Source organism: Pinus tabuliformis, chromosome Q, assembly GCF_031772625.1.
Source record: "Pinus tabuliformis cultivar Carrire ecotype Pingquan chromosome Q, CPIR1, whole genome shotgun sequence".
NCBI lineage: Eukaryota > Viridiplantae > Streptophyta > Pinopsida > Pinales > Pinaceae > Pinus > Pinus tabuliformis.
Genome location: NC_142296.1, coordinates 531,787,517 through 531,809,908, shown reverse-complemented (window position 1 = coordinate 531,809,908; position 22,392 = coordinate 531,787,517). Strand labels below are relative to the sequence as shown.

The following is a 22,392-nucleotide window of genomic DNA, read 5'->3' as shown; positions in this document are numbered from 1 at the left end:
AGTTAACTGAGTCAAGTCCAGTTAGATTAATTTAACAAGTTGTTAAATTAATGAGATTCTGTTTGTTAATGCTTTCATGCATGTAACAACTGGGATTTTCAGATAACTGAATATTATAGCTTAAATAACTCATGCATGTTAGTTCAGACAAAGACCCAGTTGAGATCAGAGAAGGGACAGTGTACTATCAGTTGGATGAATATTTTTCCTATAAAGGAAGCTCATCCATTATGAGGATTTATCTCCTTCAGGTTTGTGTAGTTATTTCAAAGGTCAATGTTGTGTGTGAGGTGAGAATCACACAGGTTGCAGCTGGAGGACCTAGGAAAATCTGTGCATAGAAATAGGAGGCTTGGAGGGCAGAGGAGAAGGTTTGTGAGAAGCCTTTGACTGTCTATGAGTAGCAGAGGGATTGTACTGAGAGCTGGATAGCTTCCGAGCTAAGGCTTTGTGTCATCCAGACTATATTTCCACTTGTATGATAATACAGAGTTGGGGTTTTAGGCTAAGGCATTTTTTGATGAGGGGAGCAGCCCCAAATCCTCATTTGATTTCTAGCAGCAGCAGTAGCACGGTAGTGCTCCAGCAGCTTGGACGCAGTTCAAAGAGGGGCCACTCCTTGCTATTCTGAGTGTATTTCTTCACTTGCCTGGTGCAAGTCGAGGTGCCATCTTCCTGATCACCTCCTGTACTCATTTTATTACTCAGTATAATAAAATGGCTCAGCATTCTATCTGCATTTCTTGAGTATTTGCTTATGGTTATATTGTTATATGTTGCATCATTGTTATTTGTATCTCTTGAGTGTTCTCGGCTATTATACCACTTGTGTGTTCTCGTATACTCTTAGACAGAGTCTGGAAAGGGCCAGGTAGCCTCTGGATCTCGTCCTCTTTTCAGAGGTGACATATCTGGTAAATGCCCTCCTAGTCCATCTTTAGTTGGAGTTTGCTTGTATTTGAGGAATATTCCTGGTAAGGGATATTACATATATAGACTCACTTAAGAGTGCAACAAAGTCACTCTATTCTAGAGCATCAACATGTCAACTTACGAGACTTGAACTTGGGTGGGGAAGATAACAACTATTCCACCCAACCACCCAAGCTAAACTTAATTGACATGGCATACGCATAACTACACTCAAGGAGAAGATTATTGTTGAGTGGAGTGTCTACAATCTCTCTATCAATTATTAGTATCTTGTCTCTTAGTTCAATGGGAACATTTTGGATGAGACCTTTAAATTAGGATGGGTAATCGTCTTAGGTGCAAAGGTGATCATACAGGGGACTAGCTTAATGGAGCTTAGGTTATGCTAAATTATGGTGGAGAATGATGCAGATAGAAACACCTTTATCAATGATATACCGATGGTTGATAAGGTTATTAAAGTATTCGAAATGCAATAGACGAAGGAAGCCTTGTCTCAACTTTGTCTAAGTCTAAGATTATTAAGAGTGAATCTAATAGATTAATGGTGCCAAAGTTGATAGTAAATATTTTCATTGGGAAGGACAAGTTAGAGGAGCTCAATGGTTGATTTGGAGGCAAGTAACTAGGTGAAAGCCTTAATGATACTATAATTATGTGTATACCGTGTATTTTCATTATATGCAAAGGTGTCTTTAGTACACAAGGTGTTGAGTCATTACTATGACATAAGATCTTTAAGGTTTCAACAATAGAGGGTTGGGCATTGTCACATAGTGATGGATTAAGGTTAAACATAACATATACCCTATTCCAAGTCTGAAAGAGTATATAAATGGCATTCATGTATATATTCTAATATGATGGATCTCTTGTTTAGAAAGAACCAAGCTCTTAATAAGAGTTAGTAGGGTGTTCAGGAGTAGGGACCTCTTCATGGGAGAAGCCCCCTTTGTTGAGGGAAAGAGTCCTACAATATTGCTTGCTACAAAAAACTAGAGTGTCTAGGTTGGATCATGTTAGTCCCTTGTGGGAGATTAGGGGTTGGATTATTTATGAGCATCCTTTTATGAAATTCAATGATTTGGAATTAGAATCGAGAGTAATGACTATATATGGTGCAAAGGGTGTAAGGAGAGTTCATCTAAAGCTAGTTTCTCTTTCTTTGGTTTTGATTATTATTGGGCTTAAGACTAGGATCTTAGTTTGAAACATTGGGATTTCCCTTGATAACAGTGGGAAGATTAGATTTGTTTCCTTTTACCCTTAGCATTGATTTTGATTGGAGGCATTGCTTATGTTTTGTTGGAAAAAAATCCTAAGTTTGTTGGGAAGGGGGGGTGGTTGAACTAATTAACATTAGTTATGGTAAGGGTGTTGATGGGATTGGGGGCCCTTAAGGAGGTTTAGGAAATGAGTAGTATGGATTCTAATGACGGGCCCTTAAACTTTCATTATATTGCCCATCATTTTGTTAGAATTTTGATACACATGCCTTGTGAATCCAATCCTTTCCAAGGTGTTATTACTTTTGGATGACCAAATTAGATGATCTTGACTTACATTTATTTAAAGAAATACAATTTACTTAATCTCAAATGAATTTGATGTATGTATGTGTATCTTAAGTGTTTCAAGGCTAATTTTGTGGTTTGCATTGAATGAACTAGTGTGGTTTGGCAAGCAAGAGGGTTAGCATAGCACTCATGAAGAATATCTAGAACAACCTCACACTATAGACCCTCTTCAAATATCCATCACATCTAAATTTGTTGAGGGGGTAAGAAACTCAAGGAATTTCATCCCTTCATAGATGAATTATGACCTTAAGACTATAAAGTCATCAAGCACGTTGAGCTGCTTCAAATCTTAGTTAAGGATTTGGATTAGAAGAGGGAAAGTCTCCCTCATAATTCAACCATGTTGAAAAAGAAGCAATCAAGGAACAACACCCATCATTCAAGAATTTGATTTAATTGGTTACTTATGATCTTGCATCATTTCAAGTATATATAGAGAGGCTTATATGACAATGGGGGCCAACTAAGTTATTGTCGTGATTTTAGATTTTGATTGTTAGACACTAGTTCAAATTGTAACAAAGATACAAATTTATGTCATCTTAGTTAGATATCATTTTCCAAATAAGAAAAAGTAGGTTGTTTGGAGTGTTGTGTCTAAAAGTGTTTTTTAGGCCTTAGAGAACTCTTTTGGGTAGGGCCCACTCAATGGGGGTCATATGAACCCTCTCTTCCATTTATTTTCTGTCATTAGAGTTTTTGTTATAAATTTACTTATGCTTAGTAAGGCAAAGTAGTTGTCCTTATGTCAATTATGTACTTTTTTTTTACAACAATGTTATTCTTTTAATGCATTTCTATTGTTTCTTTTACTTATTTATATTATAATGATTGATGCTTTTTAGAGTAGAGCTTGTGATTTTGCAGATGTTTTAAGTTGCAATGGTTATTTCTTTTATCTAGTAATTAGATAGTGGTGGTTGCTTGAAGGAACCTTCTCACTCTAATTAGCTTCTCATTTACTAGGCAATGACTTTGCCTTCATCTAACTTCTAGCATATTGTAAGAAGATACGAGAGTTAAAGCCACTATATCCCATGGGAAGAGAATTAGGATGGATTACAATTGTTGTTCATTTGTCTTTTCACAATCTTGTTAGAGTTTAAATCATATTAGAGTTATGTAGTTTACACATACATTGCAGACATCACCTCATAAGTTTGCATGCTCCCTAGTTTGACAATTTAAAGTGAAGCTATGGAGTTCAATACATATGTTGGGAGTATTATGTGGCCCAACAAATTTCCATGTCACTATTGGGGAGGTTCTTAAAATTGTATTACGATAATGTTTAAAAAAGAGACAACATACATAGCAATTTTAGAACTAGAGATAAATTTTAACTCTTTCTATCAAAAACTCATTTTACATGTAAATAAATTAGGAACAATGAGGAACTAGTGGCTAAGTACAACAACACAAAGATTTTGAAAACTTTTCAAGGCAACTTGTTGAAGAAATCTAGTAAACATGAAATAAACAATTGAAGAGTTTGTTGAACATATTTAAGAAGGAGAACATGTTGCTACAAGGATTTTATAAATCCTTTTTCAAATTCAAAGCCATGTATAGATTTGTTAATGTAATTTCATACAACCCATCATGGAATTTGTGCATTTGCCCTTGTACTGAGTTAGTTTCCACCCACCACAACACAAAGGTTGTTTTCACAAATGACTGATGACTATAAATGCCCTCTCCCAATTCATACTCGAGCGGTTGGGAGCACGATTTATTCTCTCATCCACCCAGGTTCAACTCCAAGGGACATGTTTGGCCCATTGTTATAAGGCTTGAACGATAGGCATCCCCATCCACGCGATGTCTCGGCTATTGCCAAGTCATAAGCTATTCTCCCATCTACTCAAGTTCAACTCTGAGAGACATGTTTGGCCCATTGTTATAAGACTCGAACGGTAGGCAACCCCATCCTCATGATGTCTCGACTATTGCCAAGTCATAAGTTATTGGTATACCTAGCTTGTGAACTGTTGGATATAGTCTTCAGGTTATAGTGGAAGTTGGAAGATTTGATCTTGGGCCTCATCCATACTCTAAGATGTCACCAATTCACCATGACTTGAAGAAGAAGAGAAGAAACTACCTTTTACTTTACAACACCGCAATAAAATTATAATTTATTCAACCAATTGTATATCACATAGATAGATTTAAATATTTGATAAAAATAAATAAATATAATGTTAGATCTAAGACTTTTGTGATTCATATTGTAAATAATAATGTCTTTCGGATTAATCACATCATTATGATTTGGTTAATGATTCGAACCAACTAATATGGCCTTGAAGATAAACCACATTAGTTGATTGGAAACATCAACCAAATCCTAATATTGTTATTAATCCAAAAAACATTACTATTTAAAATAAATATAATATTTAACGTAAATCAAATGATAAATGCAATTTTTTGGGCAAAGAAACAAATATATTTTAGTTCAATCGAATAATACATACCACGGGGGCTGAAAGAAATAATCAAATATAGAGAGAACAAATACAAAATTTGAAAATATTAGGGTTAACGAAGTCGACGAACATTGGCTCCCGTATTTAATGGGGGGAGCCAAACCAGCTTTCCACTGAGAGCACCTTCCAAGTAGCATGATCTTATTACACAGCTCATTGTGGTATACACTGTATAGCTTGCCAAGAGACATCAATGTTCTCTTGCTGCACGAAGGTGCTCTCTTCGTCCGCTCTATCAGTAAATCTAACGACAAAATTTGCAGTTTCATATCGGAGTTTCACTGTTGAAAGTACCTTTTCAGTTAGCATTTATCGACAATGGCTTCTTTGGTTAAAGCTGTGGATATGTCCAAAGAAGAGACGGGGAAAACCCTGAAAAGAATCGGTACACATAATGGCTCTTTTCACTGTGACGAGGCTCTCGGATGCTTCATGATACGCCTCACTGACAAATATGCAGGGGCCCAGATTGTACGCACCAGAGATCCAAAGGTCAGTCGCTCGGTTCGGTTCATTTTCAAAAAATTAAAATATCAAGATGAAATTTAATTCCATTTCGAATATATATATATATATATATATATATATATATATATATATGAGGGCACATCTAATGTATACACTTAACAACCTTACCGTGACAATACTTAACACAGCACAGGGAAAATTGCAAGGGTCTCACTGCTTTGCCCTGTTGCATATCACTTCTTTATAATTTTTGTTATTTTCACTCCTTTAGGGCTAGTGCCAATTGTAGGGGTATTTCAGAGAAGTCTAAATGTTTCTCTGGGATTAGACTCAGGAGTAAGATTTCTAATAACAAATTCATTATAAATGCCTTCTGCTGTACTTCAATCAAATGGTAAAATATCAAGTATTCAATTTGCTTCATTAGTCCATGTTAACAGAAATATGGGAGATACAGGAATATTTCTACTCCGATCTCACCCCTTAAATCACTTTCACGTAACTTGGCCCTAAAAAGATCGGAAGATACATTCTGAGAACACGAGTGTATTTTCCACTTTGTGGAGCTGAGGTGTTAGTATGGTTATTTCTACATTTCTGATTAATTTTAGCAGTGCTAATTCAACACACATTAACTCGTGGGGTAATCATTTTTGGTTTTGTATATATGGACTCTCAAGTATACTTACAGTTACACGGTGTAGAGGAGGAGGGCTAACTTAATTCTTGGCACAAGATCAAGCGTAATACTGTAAAGAGGTTGAATTATTCAATCACAAGTGCCTCTATATGGGCACCTAGGAAAGAATTGGAAATCTCATATTCAAAATAAAATCTTCTCGGTCTTTCATTTGAAATCAGAATTTGTCATTGATGAAGCCATGCCAGAGATATCATTAACATCAATCTCTCTACCCCAATATAAGAGGAAAGAAGCATGCAACCCTAGAGTTTAAGTTGCAACCATTACACAAAAGTTGCAAGCTATTATAAAAATTAGGTAGTTATTGACATTTGTAGATTTTTGCAACACTCATAACTGAGTAGGCATCAACTTTGCTAAGAGTTTAAACCTTTTTGTATATTCTACAAGGATGCCATCAAGTTTTTGTACAAATACAAAATCCAGAACTAAAATCATGGTTCTTGTAGAAAATCCATGAAATTCTGATCTGCTAATATGAGCAGTCTGAAATACTAGTTTCTTTTCACATAAACACATAATTTCTCTACCAAATTGCAGCGGAATAGGAACAGAAATAAACACAATCACACAATAAAAAACACACTGTATTTCTAGGGAACCCAACTGGGAATTTTTTTGATAGCAAAAACTGAGCAATTAATATCTTACAAAATACAACTGTTTCAATCTGAAAGACACACTTGTCTTTCCTGCTTGATCTAAGCTTGAAACCTTTGCAAGACTGCTGATCTCTGCTGCCCTCTACCAACCTGTGCGCAAGCTTCTATTGCACACTCTTTCTCTCACAAGCTCACACACACAAACCTGTGCAACCTGCTCACAACCCACAAGCTCTATTGTCTTCTCTCACCAACTTGTGCTCACAAGATAATGAATAAATTGTGCCTTTGTTCCTCCTTTTAAAGCAATTTGAATGGCTAAGTTTAGTGAGTTTTTAATTAAGGAGTTTGCTTTTGTGATTGATTGAGTTAGCATGAGTTAACTACTCATGCAACTCATCCTATCTCAAATCAAGGACTTGAGACTCAAACACATGTTCTTTTCCTCAATTAACTCGCACTAGAAGACTAATAACTCGACCTTCCACTTTAACACATCAGTTAACTGCTTCATAACTCCTCCTAACTTTTAGGAACTCTCCTAGATCTTAGGAATTCGTCCTAACTTATAGGGAACTTGAGCATGCTAAGGAGAAACTCGTTGTGGTCCCTTTGATTAAGGCACAAATCAAGGAACCCTTTCTTGCTACTATTTTCAATAGTTCTATGCTTCACTAGTTGATGGATTGGGTGTGGTATTAGGCGTCGAATGGGTATTTCATCTAGGCACTTACACCACCAATATAAAAGAATAATGCATGGAATTTGATTGGAAAGGAGAAATTTATCCATTATATTGTCTTGAAACCTCATCTTACAAGCAAGGTGGTTCACAATTAATAGTAGAAGGTTAAGGAAACATAGAAAAAACCATCAACTCAAAGCTTCAAACCTTAATGTAGGAAGAAAGTATGATGTGAATGAGCATCAAGGTTTCTTGTTACACAACCAGGTCAAAGAGCTTCAAAACATAATGAACATACAAAAAGGAAACCTTGCAATGTTCAATGTGAAATCAAGAATTTGGTCAAAACCCTTTCTACCTAATAAAGATAATGCCCCAAGAGGATGATGCACTCAACTATAGAAAATTCTATGTTTTATGCTTCGAGGACAAAACATATTGAAGGAAGAGACAATGATGTGAAGATAAAATAACCTATCTAGATATAGGAACATCATTGTCACAACCCTAAGGCCTCCTACGGTCACAAGGCATCTTTTGGGCGCACTACGATCCCTCAACCGTGCGACACCTACGTGTTTCACCTTTGCCTCGTGAAGCAAAGAGTCACTTCACCTAGACTATGCTTCATAGTAAGTTTACTTATATAATCTCTATACCGTTAGTTACTTAGTAGAATATCATAACTCTTCGATATAGTGAAAGCAATCTTATTGTCACTTCTACTTTAATTAAACTTCCATTCATAATGACATGAGCATTATATGCAAGACATTAATTCATCATCAATATCATCATACACATGCACAAATTTATAAAAGAAACGACCCTTCGAACTTCTTCTTTTATTAAAATCCACAATTTACAACAATCTCTGAGGTAATGGCTTGGTCCACAAAGCCGTAGAAGAAAAAACCTCGAGCGAATACAAAGAATCTGCTTCTTCAGCCCTTGGACCCACCGGTCACTCTTCTACCCTACTGCGGGTCGTCTCTACCTTAGTCGGGCTGGTTCGATTCGATTGCCCAAATGACCTCGGGTTTTGCATGATCGTAGGCCTGAGCCTTGTCTTGGCTCCTTTGCGTTTGTCCAGACTCCAAATCTCTCCTTGCTTGGCTCCTTTACTTGCCCTGTGCTTTCGTTCCTTTCTGTTTGGTTCCTTTTTGTCTTGTGTCTTCGGTTGTGAGTTGTGTCACCTCCTCATCATGCGATTCGTCTACTTACTCTCGTGCCTTCGTTCCTTTCTCTTTGGTTCCTTTTCGTCTTGTGTCTTCGGTTGTGAGTTGTGTCACCTCCTCATCATGTGATTCGTCTACTTATACGACTCGTTTTGTCTCTTGTGCGATTCTCCACTCAATACTCGATTGATTCGTTTTGTTTGCACGTTACATCATTTTGTTCCACAAACAAGTTGGCTTGCCCAAGTGTCGGGCACCTTGGGTCAGGGCAACACATTGTTCTGCCCAATGCCCTCAAATTTCATCTTGGCCGCCCTAAAATTTTATCTCAACCAACCTCAAATTTCCTCTTGCCCATCTTGACTCACTTGGCCAATGCGCCCTCGACTCATCTCGCTTGACTGACACGCCCTTAGCTTGTCTTGCCCATCTTGTCTCCCCTGATCAATGCGCCCTCGGCTCGTCTCGCACATCTTGTCTTGGGGACTTAGCCCACCATTCGTTTCACCATAGCGCCCTCCCCTTCAGTCTAACTCATCCCGAGCCGACCTTGTCTAACACATAGTTTTAAAAATTGGCCGGTTTAGATCGGAAATTGGCCAAATCGGCTGGTTAGGTAGGCTTGGGACGAACTGGTGGAAGAAATCCAATTGGCAGGCGGATCAAGACTAGTTAGGTGCCAAATTGCCGAATTTTTTTACCAAACCGGCCAGTTAGACAAGGCTCAGGACTGATTCGGTGAAAGAAATCCAATTGGCACGCCGGTCAGGACTGGTTAGGTGCCAAATCGACCGGTTTGGCACCTAATCGGTCCTAACTAGCTAATTCCGATTCAAATCGGTAGGTTTGGTCTGTGCGTTGTTGGACGACTTTATGTGGCCCGCAAACGATATTTTTAGGTGGTTTTGACCAAACCATGGGCAAATTTCCCTTCAAATTTGCTCCCCTAAAATTATAAAAGCAAGCCCAAGCTCTCATTTGCCTCACACAGTTGATTTATAGTGTTTGTGAGAGTTTGAGAGCTTGGACAATGCTACAACAACCTTGAGTTTTGGAGCAACAACAAGAAGTTTGGAGGTTCTTTGTCATCTTGGAGGAGCTTTTTAGTGGAGTTGGCATCTTTGGAGGATGCTTCATCAACTAGTTTTCATTTCCAAACTTTCAGGTATGATTTTTCCGTAAAAAATTTCCAGATTTCATTGTTGTCTCTGTTTTTAATTTTTCTCCCCTTTCAAGTTGTTGAAAAGTAGCGAGTGAAGGTTTTCTTTGGCTTGTGCCTTAGTCAAAGAGACGACAATAAGTCCTGTCCTTAGCATGCACAAGTTCCTATAAGTGAGGATGAATTCCTAAAAGGTAGGACGAGTTCCTAAAAATCAGGATGAGTTCATGGAGCAATTTGACTTATGCGTTTGAGCGGAAGGCTCTGTTTGTTGTCTCCTAGTGCGAGTTATAATTGGGAAAAAGACAAGTGAAGAGTCTCAAGTTCTAAATTGAGAGTGGATGAGTTACATGCGTCAGTTAACTCATCAATCACAAGTTCGATTTCCAGAAATAAAACTTGCCAGTTTTAGCTAATTCGAAAAGCTTATAAAGAGGACGAAGGCACAAAATTGATTCATTGTTTTGCGAGCACGAGTTGGTGAGACAAGGCAATAGAGAGCACGAGTTTTGTGTGTGAGCTAACAAAGCTAGGAAGAACGAGAAGGAGAGGCCTATACGTGGTGTTTGGCAAAGAAAATTCTTGCCGGTATGTGCTAGGAAATACGAGGAATTTCTAGGGCCAACGCAAGGATTTAGGAGCTAAGAACAGGGTTGTTGCAAGTAGGTTTCAGCTAAGTGTCAACAGAGAGAACAACCTTGTTCTCAAAGTGAAACAATTTACCTTGTAATTAATTCTATTTGCTCAACTTTGTCAATAAAATTTCTACAGCTAGTAGAGGGTTTTCCTAGTTGGATTGTCTAGATTTTTTTTTTGTGTGTTTTGCCATTTTGGCTATCGTATGACTGTGTTTAATTCTGTTCTATTCTGCTGCAAACAAGTAGAGGAATTTTCTGTCATAATGAAAAGAAACTAGTTTTCAGATCGTTCGTTAGAGCAGTTGCAGATTTCAAGGAAATTCTACATAAGTTTCAACTTTCAAGTTAAAAAGCATCAAGGAAGAAGGATAGTAGTTGATCATAGGTTTTGTATTTTCCTATTTTATTTGCAGATCTCTTTTCTTCAAAATCTGAAATTTCACCATCCATTATGGCCCCAAAAGCTGAAGACGCTGCATGGGTTCACTATGATGTTGTTGATGGCAAAATGTTGTGCAAATATTGCAAGCACCCAATGGGAAGAGGGGGTATTTATAGGTTGAAACAACACTTGGTTGGTATAAGAGGCCAAGTAACCCCCTGTGATGCACTAGATAAAGTGATAGGGCCTATTAGGAAAGAATACCTTGAAAAGTTTGAGAAGTATTAGGAGGCAAAGGCTAGGGAAAAGGCTATACAAGATGAAATTGCAAGGAAGAAGGAACTTGCAGAAGCTATGGCTAGGAGAGAAGCAAGTGGGTATGATGATTTTGACCTTGAAGACTCCTCCTCTCCCTTCCACCAATCTCCATGACCCCTTCTGTTATGTTCCTCCCCCTCTTGGGTCTCACTCTCAACCTCAAGGCCAAGCCAAAGGTAAAAAAAGAATGAACATTAAGAGCTATTTCACACCTTCCTCCACCTCTGCCTCTGCTATTGCTAGTGCCACTGCCTCCCAACCAAGTCTAAGTCAACCCACCTTGGATGCTCATTGGAAAAAACAATGCAGAGATGTTGCTTTTGAATACATTGCCAGATGGTGGTATGATGTAGATATCCCCTTTAATGCTGCTTGCTCACCTTACTAAGCTATGTGGGATGTTGCTATTGCTGCAAGAAAGGGCTTCAAAGGCCCTACTATGCATGACTTGAGGGGAACTCTTTTGCAAAGAGAGATTGCATCCATTGGAGATTATTTGAATGAATTTAAAGAGTCATGGACCAAAACAAGTTGTTCCATCATGTCAAATGGATGGACTGATGGAAAAAACCACACTATCATAAATTTCCTTGTCTCTTGCCCTCAAGGAACCATGTTTTTGAGATTGGTTGATGCATCTGATAGGGTGAAAGATGCCAACCTGTTATTTGAGCTTTTGGATGAGATTGTTACAACAATGGGGGAACAAAATGTTGTGCAGGTCATCATTGATAATGCCTCAAACTATGTTCTTGTTGGAAAGATGCTAGAGGCCAAATATAGGACCATATTTTGGACCCCATGTGCTGCACATTGCATAGACCTCATGCTTGAGGACATAGGAAAAGTGGAGTGGGTGAAGAACATTGTAGAGCATGCCAAGAGTATCACAAAATACATCTACAACCACTCATGCGTATTGAGCCTAATGAGGAAAAACACTGGGGCCAAAGAGCTTGTTAGGCCCACCATCACGAGATTTGCAACTCACTTCCTCACATTGCAATCTCTCACTTCCCAACAACAAAACTTGTAGAATTTTTTCTCTAGTAATGATTGGAATTCATCATAGTGGGCTCATAGAGCAGATGGAAAAGACACCAAAAAGAAAGTTTTTGACAATGCTTTTTGGAAAAAAGTAGCAGAGGTTGTGAAAATTGGTGAGCCCCTTGTTAAAGTGCTATTGTTGGTGGATGGGGAAAAATTAGCCATGGGCTACATCTATGAGGCTATGGATTAGGCAAAGGAGCAAATACAGGCAAACTACAAGGATAGAGTAGGTAAATATGGGCCTATTTGGGAGATCATTGATAATAGATGGAATAATCAACTCCATCGTCCTATACATGCAATTGCATATTTCTTGAACCCAAAGTGTCGTTATAAAGTTAAGCTAGGAGAAGATCATACTGGGGAGGTCAAAGATGGGTTTTACGAGTGCTTGGAGGTCATGTACCTCATGAGTCGTAGTAGTTGGACATACATCAACAACTCATTGCTTTCTCTAGGGCCACATGCACATTTGGCAAAATTCTAGCAAAGATTGCAAGAGATGTGGATCAAATAGGTAAGCAATTCCAGTTTATTTGTTTTTTTGTTGTTGTAAAGTTCATTTGTTTAAAATTGAAGTTTTAATTTGTATTTTGTAAATTATTCAAACTTACCATCTAAATTATTGAACAATGAACTAACTCTAGTCTTTGTCTTTGTAGCACATTGGTGGGAGTCGTTTGGAAGCCAATGCCCTCAACTGCAAAAGTTTGCAGTTAGAGTTCTCAGCCAAACTTGCAGTGCTTCTGGGTGTGAGCACAATTGGTTTGTTTTTGAATGGATTCACATGAAGAAGAGAAATTGTTTGGAACAAAAATGATTGAATGATCTTGTCTTTGTGCAGTACAACCTTCGACTAAGGTACAACTAGTTGTTGAACAAAAGACCTGATACAGATCCCATTGTGTTGGATGATATTGATCCAACTTCAAAATGGGTGGAGGAGACTCATCCAATTGATTTTGATATTGATGCCATGGAGTTGGGGGGTGTTGATCCCAATGCAGATCTAGTAGTTGAACTAGTAGCTGGAGGAAGCAAACCACCAAGACCAAGCATGGCACATGGTATTGGTGAGGGGAGCAGTAGTCGTGCAACTCGACCAACTTGTGCTTCTAGTTCTGCTAGGCCTAGTACTGCTATTGAGGTTGGAGAGGAGTGTGAGGAGTCCTCAGACTCTGAGCTAGATGATGTTTATGTAGCTCCTGCCGATGATCCCATGTCTAGTAGTGGTGATGAGTTTGATGAGTGATCATGTTGATCAATGATTTGTAGTAGGCTAGTGGCCTAGTAGCTTGAGTTTTAGCATTGTTTTTGGACTCTAGAGGCCATTTAGAGCCTCATTGGTTATATATTTTGTTGATGATATCATTGATATGTATTGCACTCGGTGCCATTTTGATATATGCACCCTTACATGGTATATAGATGAGAAGAATTTCCATATTTTGTCTCTAATGGTTTGGAATCATGGTTTGTAATGTTAAAATAAGCTTTTTCATTAAAAAATAAAAATTTAATGTATTTTTTTTTTCAATCTCGGTTTATTGAATTCGGTTCGATCCGATTTGATCCGGTTTTGGTTCGAATCACGGTTAGATAGGCGATTGGTTCGATGCCCAGTTCCAATTTTTAAAACTATGGTCTAACATTCGGTCACTAGTCTAGGGGTGTTTTGGCCCATGTGTTGGGGCATCCATGTTGCTCCTCATGGTGTTGTCCTGGGCCTTCTCATCCATCATTAGGTCAAGTTGGGTACTCGGTCCCTCACATCCACCATGCCACCAAGTTGCCCACATGCAGCCAATGGAAGCCCCAAATGTTAGTTTTTGGACAACTTGTGTTTGCATGTTTTCGCCCAACATCCACTTTTGTTGCATATCTTGCGATATCTTTGTTGCAAATTGTGTGATAGAGATGTCGCCCATGGCGTGCACCTTGGTTAAAGGCCCGGCAATCAGAATTTAAGGTACAATGCAAATCAAATATAATTATTAAAATGTTCAATCGTAAAGTTATGATTGTGCATGAAGGGTCACCATGAGCATGTTAAGCCATTTCTAAATCATTATCCCTTATAAACCATTATATATATGTATACACACACATGAGAGAAATATCTTTATATTCCATATGAGGAATATACATGTTTCGGTCCTCGAGGGACTTTTAAGACTCCACAACAAGGCTCGAAGCCATTAGATCAAAACTCATCATGTCACTTGCGGGAATTGAACCTGGGTGGGGGGGGGGATAACAATCGTTCTTCCCAACCACCCGAATAAATCCAATTGACACACACACACACACACATAGAGTACATTTCCATTTGGAATAATTCATATTGTAAATTTAATGTTTATAATACTCAAGCTCATGTAGATGTCCTTACTGAAACGTCAATAATATATGTCACATTTAATATTCTCTCTGTATGTGTTATTATGTTATGTATACACCTATTTGAAATCCTACATTGACTATTGTGGGAGACCATATGTTGATTTTTGGTAGCATCGAATGTGCTCTAGCCTTGAAATTTGGAGGAGAGGCTAAGGCACATGAGATCTCCAAGACTCAGAAATTGTTTTGAGAAATTCCACCCAGATGAGGAGTTATTAAAATAATTAATATTTTTAATGGGTTCCTAAGTCTAAACTTAGGAAAATAAAAATATTAATGGGTATTAATAAAGATAAGGGTGAGAAGCTTCTAAGAGACGAGGATCAAGTCTGTTTTAATCTTAGTCGTTGATTAGGGACTTAATCTCGGTCGTTGATTCGTCAACAGGAAAAGTATAAGAGAAGACTTCAGGATCATTTGGAGACACACCGACAGATACTCAATATCAAGGAAAATTGATTCTCAAGTAGAGGAGATCGATTTCAAAAGGAGAGTTGCAGGGTGGAGGAAGAGGACGGCATCAACAACTGGCAGTGATTGAGAAGGAGGTGATGCAGGGACAGTGGGAGACAACGTAGAGAGAGATGCAGAGCTTATGCAGGCTGACGTAGAGGGACGCAGAGCCACTCAGAGCCGCGCTGGGTCACGCAGAGTGGCGCAGGGGTGACACAGAAGTGGGAGTAGGGTCTCCAAGGTGTCAGAAGGTCTCAAAGGGAAAGTCTCAGGTGTTTTATTTTAGTTTCTCTGTAAAATCATTCCTTGTAAAAGCAATTGTTGCTAAAGATTAATAAAGCCCTCATTTGCTGCATCGGTTTTCCCACATTGGGTTTTTCTGGGGACAATTGTCCAAAAATAACTGTGTTGATGTGATTGGTTCTTGTGCATGTATTTTTTTCTCTGGGTAATTGTGTGATAACTGCAGTAGAATTTATTTTAATATTTGCTGAAGGGATTTCGTAAATAACTTATTGTGAATAATAAGTAGGTGAAATAAATCAGTTGCTGCAGTAGTAGAATTTCAGTTTAGAAATTTTCACATGGTATCAGAGCAGAGATCCGACAATAGGAGAGGAAAATCGATTATGGGTCAAGAGCATGATGCATAGGCATCCACTTAAGGGGACTCGCGTAGATTTCCAGAAGAATGCACAACGGACACAAATTACGATTATTCTATGTTAGCTTCCATATTGGAAGAAGAAGTCGCTTACTTAGCAAGCTCTACCTCCTCGGAGGTTTGGTATATAGACAGTGGAGCTTCCTGGCATATGACAGGAATTCGAGAATGTTTTTCAGATTATCAGGAAGAAAGAATGAATTTTCAGATCACCATGGGGAATAAGGCAAAGTGTACTCCAATAGGAAGAGGTACTATAGTTTTTCAAACCAAAGCAGGAGAGCGGCTTCGAGCAACCAATGTGCTGCATGTGCCAGGATTGGGGATGAACTTACTTTCCGTATCTCAACTTCAAAACAAGGGCTATGACGTTTTCTTCATTAAGGAGAAAGTATATGTCAAACACCCGAGTTGGAAAAAGAAGGCCCAGATTGGAATCAAAAGTAACAGGTTGTATAGGTTGCAACTAGAATCACCAATGGCACTGATAGGCAGTAATGGAGACAAAGATTTGAATGAACTATGGCACAGGAGGATGGGACACTTACACCATGGGGCTTTGAGAATTCTCAGGAAAACAGTATCAGGAATTCCAGAACTAAGTACTAAACGAGATGATGTATGCAGAGGGTGCACTCTGGGAAAGTATGTCAAAGTAGCGTATTCCAAAAGTAACAATAGGGCTAAGAGTGTTCTAGGATTGATACACTCAGACATCTGCGGACCGATGTCCACAAAAGCTCTTAGTGGTGCCAAATACTTCGTCACCTTCATCGATGACCATTCCAGGAAGACTTGGATCTACTTTCTGAAAACCAAGGATGAGGTTTTCGGTCGATTCAAAGAGTTCAAGGGTCTAGTGGAGAATCTGATAGGAAAGAAGATAAAGGTGTTGCACTCAGACAATAGTGGAGAGTATGTTGACAAGGACTTCATCGATTTTTGCACTAAGGAAGGCATCAAAAGAGAGTGTACAACTCCCTACAATCCAGAGCAGAATGGAGTAGCAGAAAGGAAAAATAGGACTATTGTGGAAGCAGCGAGGGCAATGATGTATGATCAGGATATGCCTAAATTCCTGTGGGCAGAAGCATGTAGCACGAATTTTTATGTTCAGAACAGGACTCCTCACAGGGCATTGGGCAAAATCACTCTAGAGAAGGTCTTCACTTGGAAGACACCTGAAGTCAGTCATTTCAGGATATTTGGGATTTTAGCATATTGTCGTATATCCGAAGAGGAGGAAGAAATTAGATCAAATTGTTGAGAAATGATATCTTGTGGGATATAGCGAGAATGCTAAGGCATATAGAGTCTATCTTCCAGGGAGTAGGAAGGTAGTAGTTCGGTGGGATGTAAAGTTCATGGAGGATAGAGCTTTCAGGAAATCCCGAGAAATGCCTTCTGAGGAGCAGTTGAAAGACGAGCCGTTGGTCAAACCACTTCAACCAGCGGAAACTAGTACCATAAATTCTCCTGAAGACAAAGCTTCAGAACAAGAGGAATCTCGGGAAGAGAAAGAGCTGATAAATGTGCCTACTACCAGTGGAAGAACGAGTTGGGAACTCCGACAGATTCTACGGGATGCAGAAGACTTCATTGGTGCACCTAGGAATAGTAAAAGGGAGCGAAGACAGCCAGACAGATACCAGGCCTTAGTAGCTCAGGTTGGGGAACCTTCTAGTTTTCAGGAGGCCGTTCAGCATCAAGTATGGATGGATGCTATGGTAGAGGATTACAACTCTATAATGGTCAATGATGTCTGGGAAGTGGTACCTAGGCCTCGGGACTGATCAGTGGTAGGTTCAAGATGGATCTACAAGGTCAAATATGCTACAGATGGCAGTGTGGAGAAATACAAATCCAAGTTTGTGGCTAAGGGGTATGCTCAGAAGGAAGGGATAAATTACAAAGAAACCTTCGCCTCAGTAGCCAAGTATACTTCTATTAGAACCGTGATATCTCTTGCAACTCAGATGGGGTGGGAGATTCATCAGATGGATGTCAAGACGACATTCTTGAACGGGGTAATAGAAGAGGAAGTATACATTGAACAACCAGAAGGTTTTGAACACATGAGAAGAAATCTCATGTATGCAGATTAAAGAAAGCCCTGTATGGGCTTAAACAGGGACTTAGGGCACCTTCCTACTTTCTACAGTCAAATTGATGGCTACTTGCAGAAGATGGGGTTCGTCAAGAGTGACGCAGATCCTAATCTTTACTATCTGGTTGTAGAGAATGAGCCTCTAATTCTAGTGTTATATGTGGATGATCTCTTCCTGATAGGATCATCAAAGACTGCAAGAAGAACCTAGCCACAAAATTCGACATGAAGGATTTGGGACAGATGCATTATTTCCTGGGGTTGGAAGTTTGGCAGCAGAAGGGTGAGATCTTCCTTGGACAAGGGAGATATGCTACAAAAATCTTGAAGAGATTCAGGATGCAGGACTGTAGACCTATGGCTACTCCAATGATCACCAACTGGAAGAAGATTGATGCATTAGAAGATAAAGACGTTGATCCCACCTTGTACAGGCAACTTATAGGGTCCCTGATGTATCTGGTCAATACCAAGCCAGACATTTGTTACGCTGTCAACACCCTCAGTCAGTTCATGGTGGAACCTAAGAGGGTGCATTGGGCAACAACCAAACATGTTCTCAGGTATATACAAGGAACAATCGAGCATGGACTATTGTACACCAGAGGCAATGACATCAGGCTGAGTGGGTTCACTGACGCAGATTGGGCTGGAAGTTCAGTAGATCGAAAAAGTACAACTGGGTACTATTTCAACATTGGATCAGGAATTACTTTTGGTGCAGTAGGAAACAAAAATCCGTGGCTCTGAGCTCAGCTGAAGCAAAATATATGGCAGCTAGCACAGCTTCGTGCGAAGCCATATGGCTTAGGAAATTGCTTGTGAATCTATTCAGGAGAAGGATGGAAGCGACCAGGATCATGTGTGATAATCAGAGTTGCATCAAGCTCTCTGAGAATCCAGTATTTCATGATCGGTTGAAGCACATTGATATCAGGTGTCACTTTGTCAGAGATTGTGTCCAATGAGGAGCAGTACAGTTGAGATACACTCCTACAGGAGAACAGGTGGCAGACATCCTCACCAAGGCTCTAGGAAGAACAAAGTTTGTTCATTTTAGGGAGAAGATGGGGATGGTAAAGAATCCATTTCAATAATGGATAAGTATCAGAAGTTGCAGTGCAACAGTTACCAGTGGCATTGCGATGGGCATCATTTTGAGAGGGAGCTGCGGTACAGGTACTGCAGTGGCAGTGGTAGTGTCATGGGCAACAGTACAAGAAGCAGCAGTGCAGGGGATGTGAGGCAGCAGGCCAAGCATCAGCACAGGTACCAATGCGGAAGATCAGTGTGATGTTTCTATAGTGAAACATTGCTAGAGCACATTCCTCGCTAAGAGGGAGTGTTGATTTTTGGTAGCATCGGATGTGCTCTAGCCTTGAAATTTGGAGGAGAGGCTAAGGCACATGAGATCTCCAAGACCCAGAAATCGTTTTGAGAAATTCCACCTGGATGAGGAGTTATTAAAATAATTAATATTTTTAATGGGTTCCTAAGTCTAAACTTAGGAAAATAAAAATATTAATGGGTATTAATAAAGATAAGGGTGAGAAGCTTCTAAGAGACAAGGATCAAGTTTGTTTTAATCTTAGCCGTTGATTAGGGACTTAATCTCGATCGTTGATTCGTCAACAGGAAAAGTATAAGAGAAGACTTGAGGATCATTTGGAGACACACCGACAGATACTCAGTATCTCAAGGAAAATCGATTCTCAAGTAGAGGAGATCGATTTTAGAGGGAGAGTTGCAGGGTGGAGGAAGAGGAGGGCATCAGTAGCAGGCAATGACTGAGGAGGAGGTGACGCAAGGACAGTGGGAGACAATGCAGAGAAAGATGCAGAGCTTACGCAGGCTGACGCAAAGCCACTCAGAGCCACGTTAGGTCACACAGAGTGATGCAAAAGTGGGAGTAGGGTCACCAAAGTGTAAGAAGGTCTCAAAGGGAAAGTCTCAGGTGTTTTCTTTCAGTTTCTCTGTAAAATCATTCCTTGTAAAAGCAATTGCTGCTGAAGATTAATAAAGCCCTCATCTGCTGCACCGATTTTCCCACATTGGGTTTTTTTGGGGACAATTCTCCAAAAATAACTGTGTTGATGTGATTAGTTCTTATGCATGTATTTTTTTTCTCCGGGTAATTGTGTGATAACTGTAGTAGAATTTATTTTAATATTTGCTGAAGGGATTTCGTAAATAACTTATTGTGAATAATAAGTAGGTGAAATAAATCAGTTGCTGCAGTAGTAGAATTTCAATTTAGAAATTTTCACACCATATTATCATCAACCTAAGTTGCACGAAACGCCGAAATGTTTCGGAGTTTCTGAAACGGGTACGTTTTGAAACATCACCTCCCAAAAATGGAAACGTCGACTGAAACGTCATATATATATATATATATATGTATATATATATAAGTGAATAACACATTATCTTGCAAGAAAAAAGGGAATAAGACCCATAGATGACAATTTAGAAGGAAAAAGCAAATCTATATTGACTCTAATAGATGATTACATGATGGTTGAGTTTCGGCCATGTTTCGGGTACACGTACGACCTAAAACGTCAGATTCCTTGAAGTTTCGTGCAAAATAGTCATCAACCATATTTTTAGTCAAACCTAGCTAAGACATCCATTGAATTTGAAGTGGATGGGCATAAGAGAACATGAGCAAAGTAATTGAGCAACAATGTGTGTTTTTTTGTTTTCTTTGAGTGTCTTTGAGGTTCTTTTCATATATAAGGCTCAATGAGATATTTCTTAAATATGATTTGATTCAAAGGTAAAGTTGAATTGTTTTACAAAGATGTGTAGTGAAATTTGTCAGTCATTTGAAATGGATTTAAATTTTAATAGCATAAGCCTAATATGGATTATACCTTAACCCTAACACACTATTTTGTTGTTATTTTTAGTAATTACCACAATTAGCTTCGGAGAAGAAAAACACTATTCCCCAAAGGTGGCAAAAAATGGTATTTTCGGGAAAATTGCCTTAGAATAGTAGATTCGGAGAATTCAACCTACGAAGATGGAACCTCTGTTAGATTTCTGACAACTTCCTAATTCATAAATTAACATTGTTTAGAAGGGTTTGGAAGATATTGAAAATAACCTTTTATCGTCTAAAGGTGAGAAAAGCACCAAAAGCAGGAAATTGTGATTTCTTGGGAATACAAAATTTACGAGAGCATTATCAAATTGAGTAGAAGTAATGAAATCTATCAATATGTTGAATGCTATCTTCACTTGATATAATGTTTTCGCTTAATCTCTACCCATTTTCTTTTATATGTTGCAAGAGTTGGCATGGGAACCATTTTTGCATAGTAAGAAGTGCTAAAACCGAGCTACGTAATTTTGGGAGACATAAAATATCATAGGTGTTTGTTCTATGAAGCTTACAATTGTTGGAAAGCACTCTCAAAGGAGAAGACACTCATAATCATAGTCTGGCATATGTGCACCTCATCCATGTTGAAGGATTGCAATCTGGCAAGACTCACTCTAAGAATATGTACAGAGGCAAAGAAATATGACTCGGTTGAGATTTACCATGTATCAAGAGCTAGAAATTGTGAAGTAGACCTCTTGGCTAATGAGGTATTTCATCTAGAGGTTGGAGCTCTTAGAGAAAATGATGGGACCACCATAACACATATCCTTTAGCAAGTTTATTTTTTTCGTTTATTAAATATTTTTTTTACTAAGTAGAGCCTTTCATTAATCAAAGAAAAGCTACATGTATCTTGGCTTTTCAAAGTCTAGAAACTATCGTTTATCATAAAAGGAATAGAAATATTGGCATATCAATCAAAGATACTAGGAAATCTACTAATCAACGACAAACTATCAGACACTGACATTAATAGCAATTACAACAAAGCGCATACTTATTCTTTGAAGATTCAGGATGAAAGCTTCAAGATTTTTTAGGTTGAGGAGGAGGAAATGCCTCCGATATTGGCACGACTTCCTTGAGTTGACTAATTTTTCTCCATCTTCTTTGATCAAGGCCTTAATGTTTTTGTGCCTGTTTTTCTGTCCTCCTTGACCATCTTGGGGGTGTTGAGAAATCTAGTGCAGCTAGATTAGAAGATTTCTCTTATTTTGATAACTGCTTGTGATGTCTTTTTACTTAACTTGATTAGCTTCTACTTTAACTTGATTGTTATTGTGTTTTCTATCATCAAACAACTACCAAACAATGAAGATCAAAGAGACAAGAGGACACAAAATGTAGATTGCTAGCCAGGGCCAAAAACTCTCATTTCGAGAGGAAAACCCACAAGAATTCTTCTCTTCTTATAGAATCTTCAAATGACGAATTCCAAGATCTAAGACCCTTGATAAAAACCCCTCCAAGACCAAGTCAACCTTTCTCCTTGATGAGCTTTCTTTCCAGCAATTTCGACCCCAACAACTTCTAGGCTCACTACTAGGGTGAAAGGGCTGGACGACTAGGCCTTAATTTTTTTTTCAAACCCTGTTGAAAATCACCACAAATCTATTGCAAAATTGCTGGATGGCTTCCTCTTTAGGCTGGACGTTGAGCTTGGAGGCCAGATCTTGCCTTC

The 22,392-nt window shown here is 38.8% G+C and overlaps 1 protein-coding gene across 1 annotated transcript in view; it reads left to right on the top strand.

Moving 5' to 3' along the window:
* Window positions 1-5,116: 5,116 nt before the first annotated feature.
* The window catches only part of LOC149220545 (uncharacterized), a 246,597-nt gene continuing 229,321 nt past the window's right edge, over window positions 5,117-22,392 (top strand). Inside the window, 2 exon segments of the mRNA XM_089384798.1 lie at window positions 5,117-5,307; window positions 5,310-5,497. Of these exon segments, the coding sequence (XP_089240924.1) occupies window positions 5,199-5,307; window positions 5,310-5,497 (297 nt within the window). The 5' untranslated portion in view covers window positions 5,117-5,198.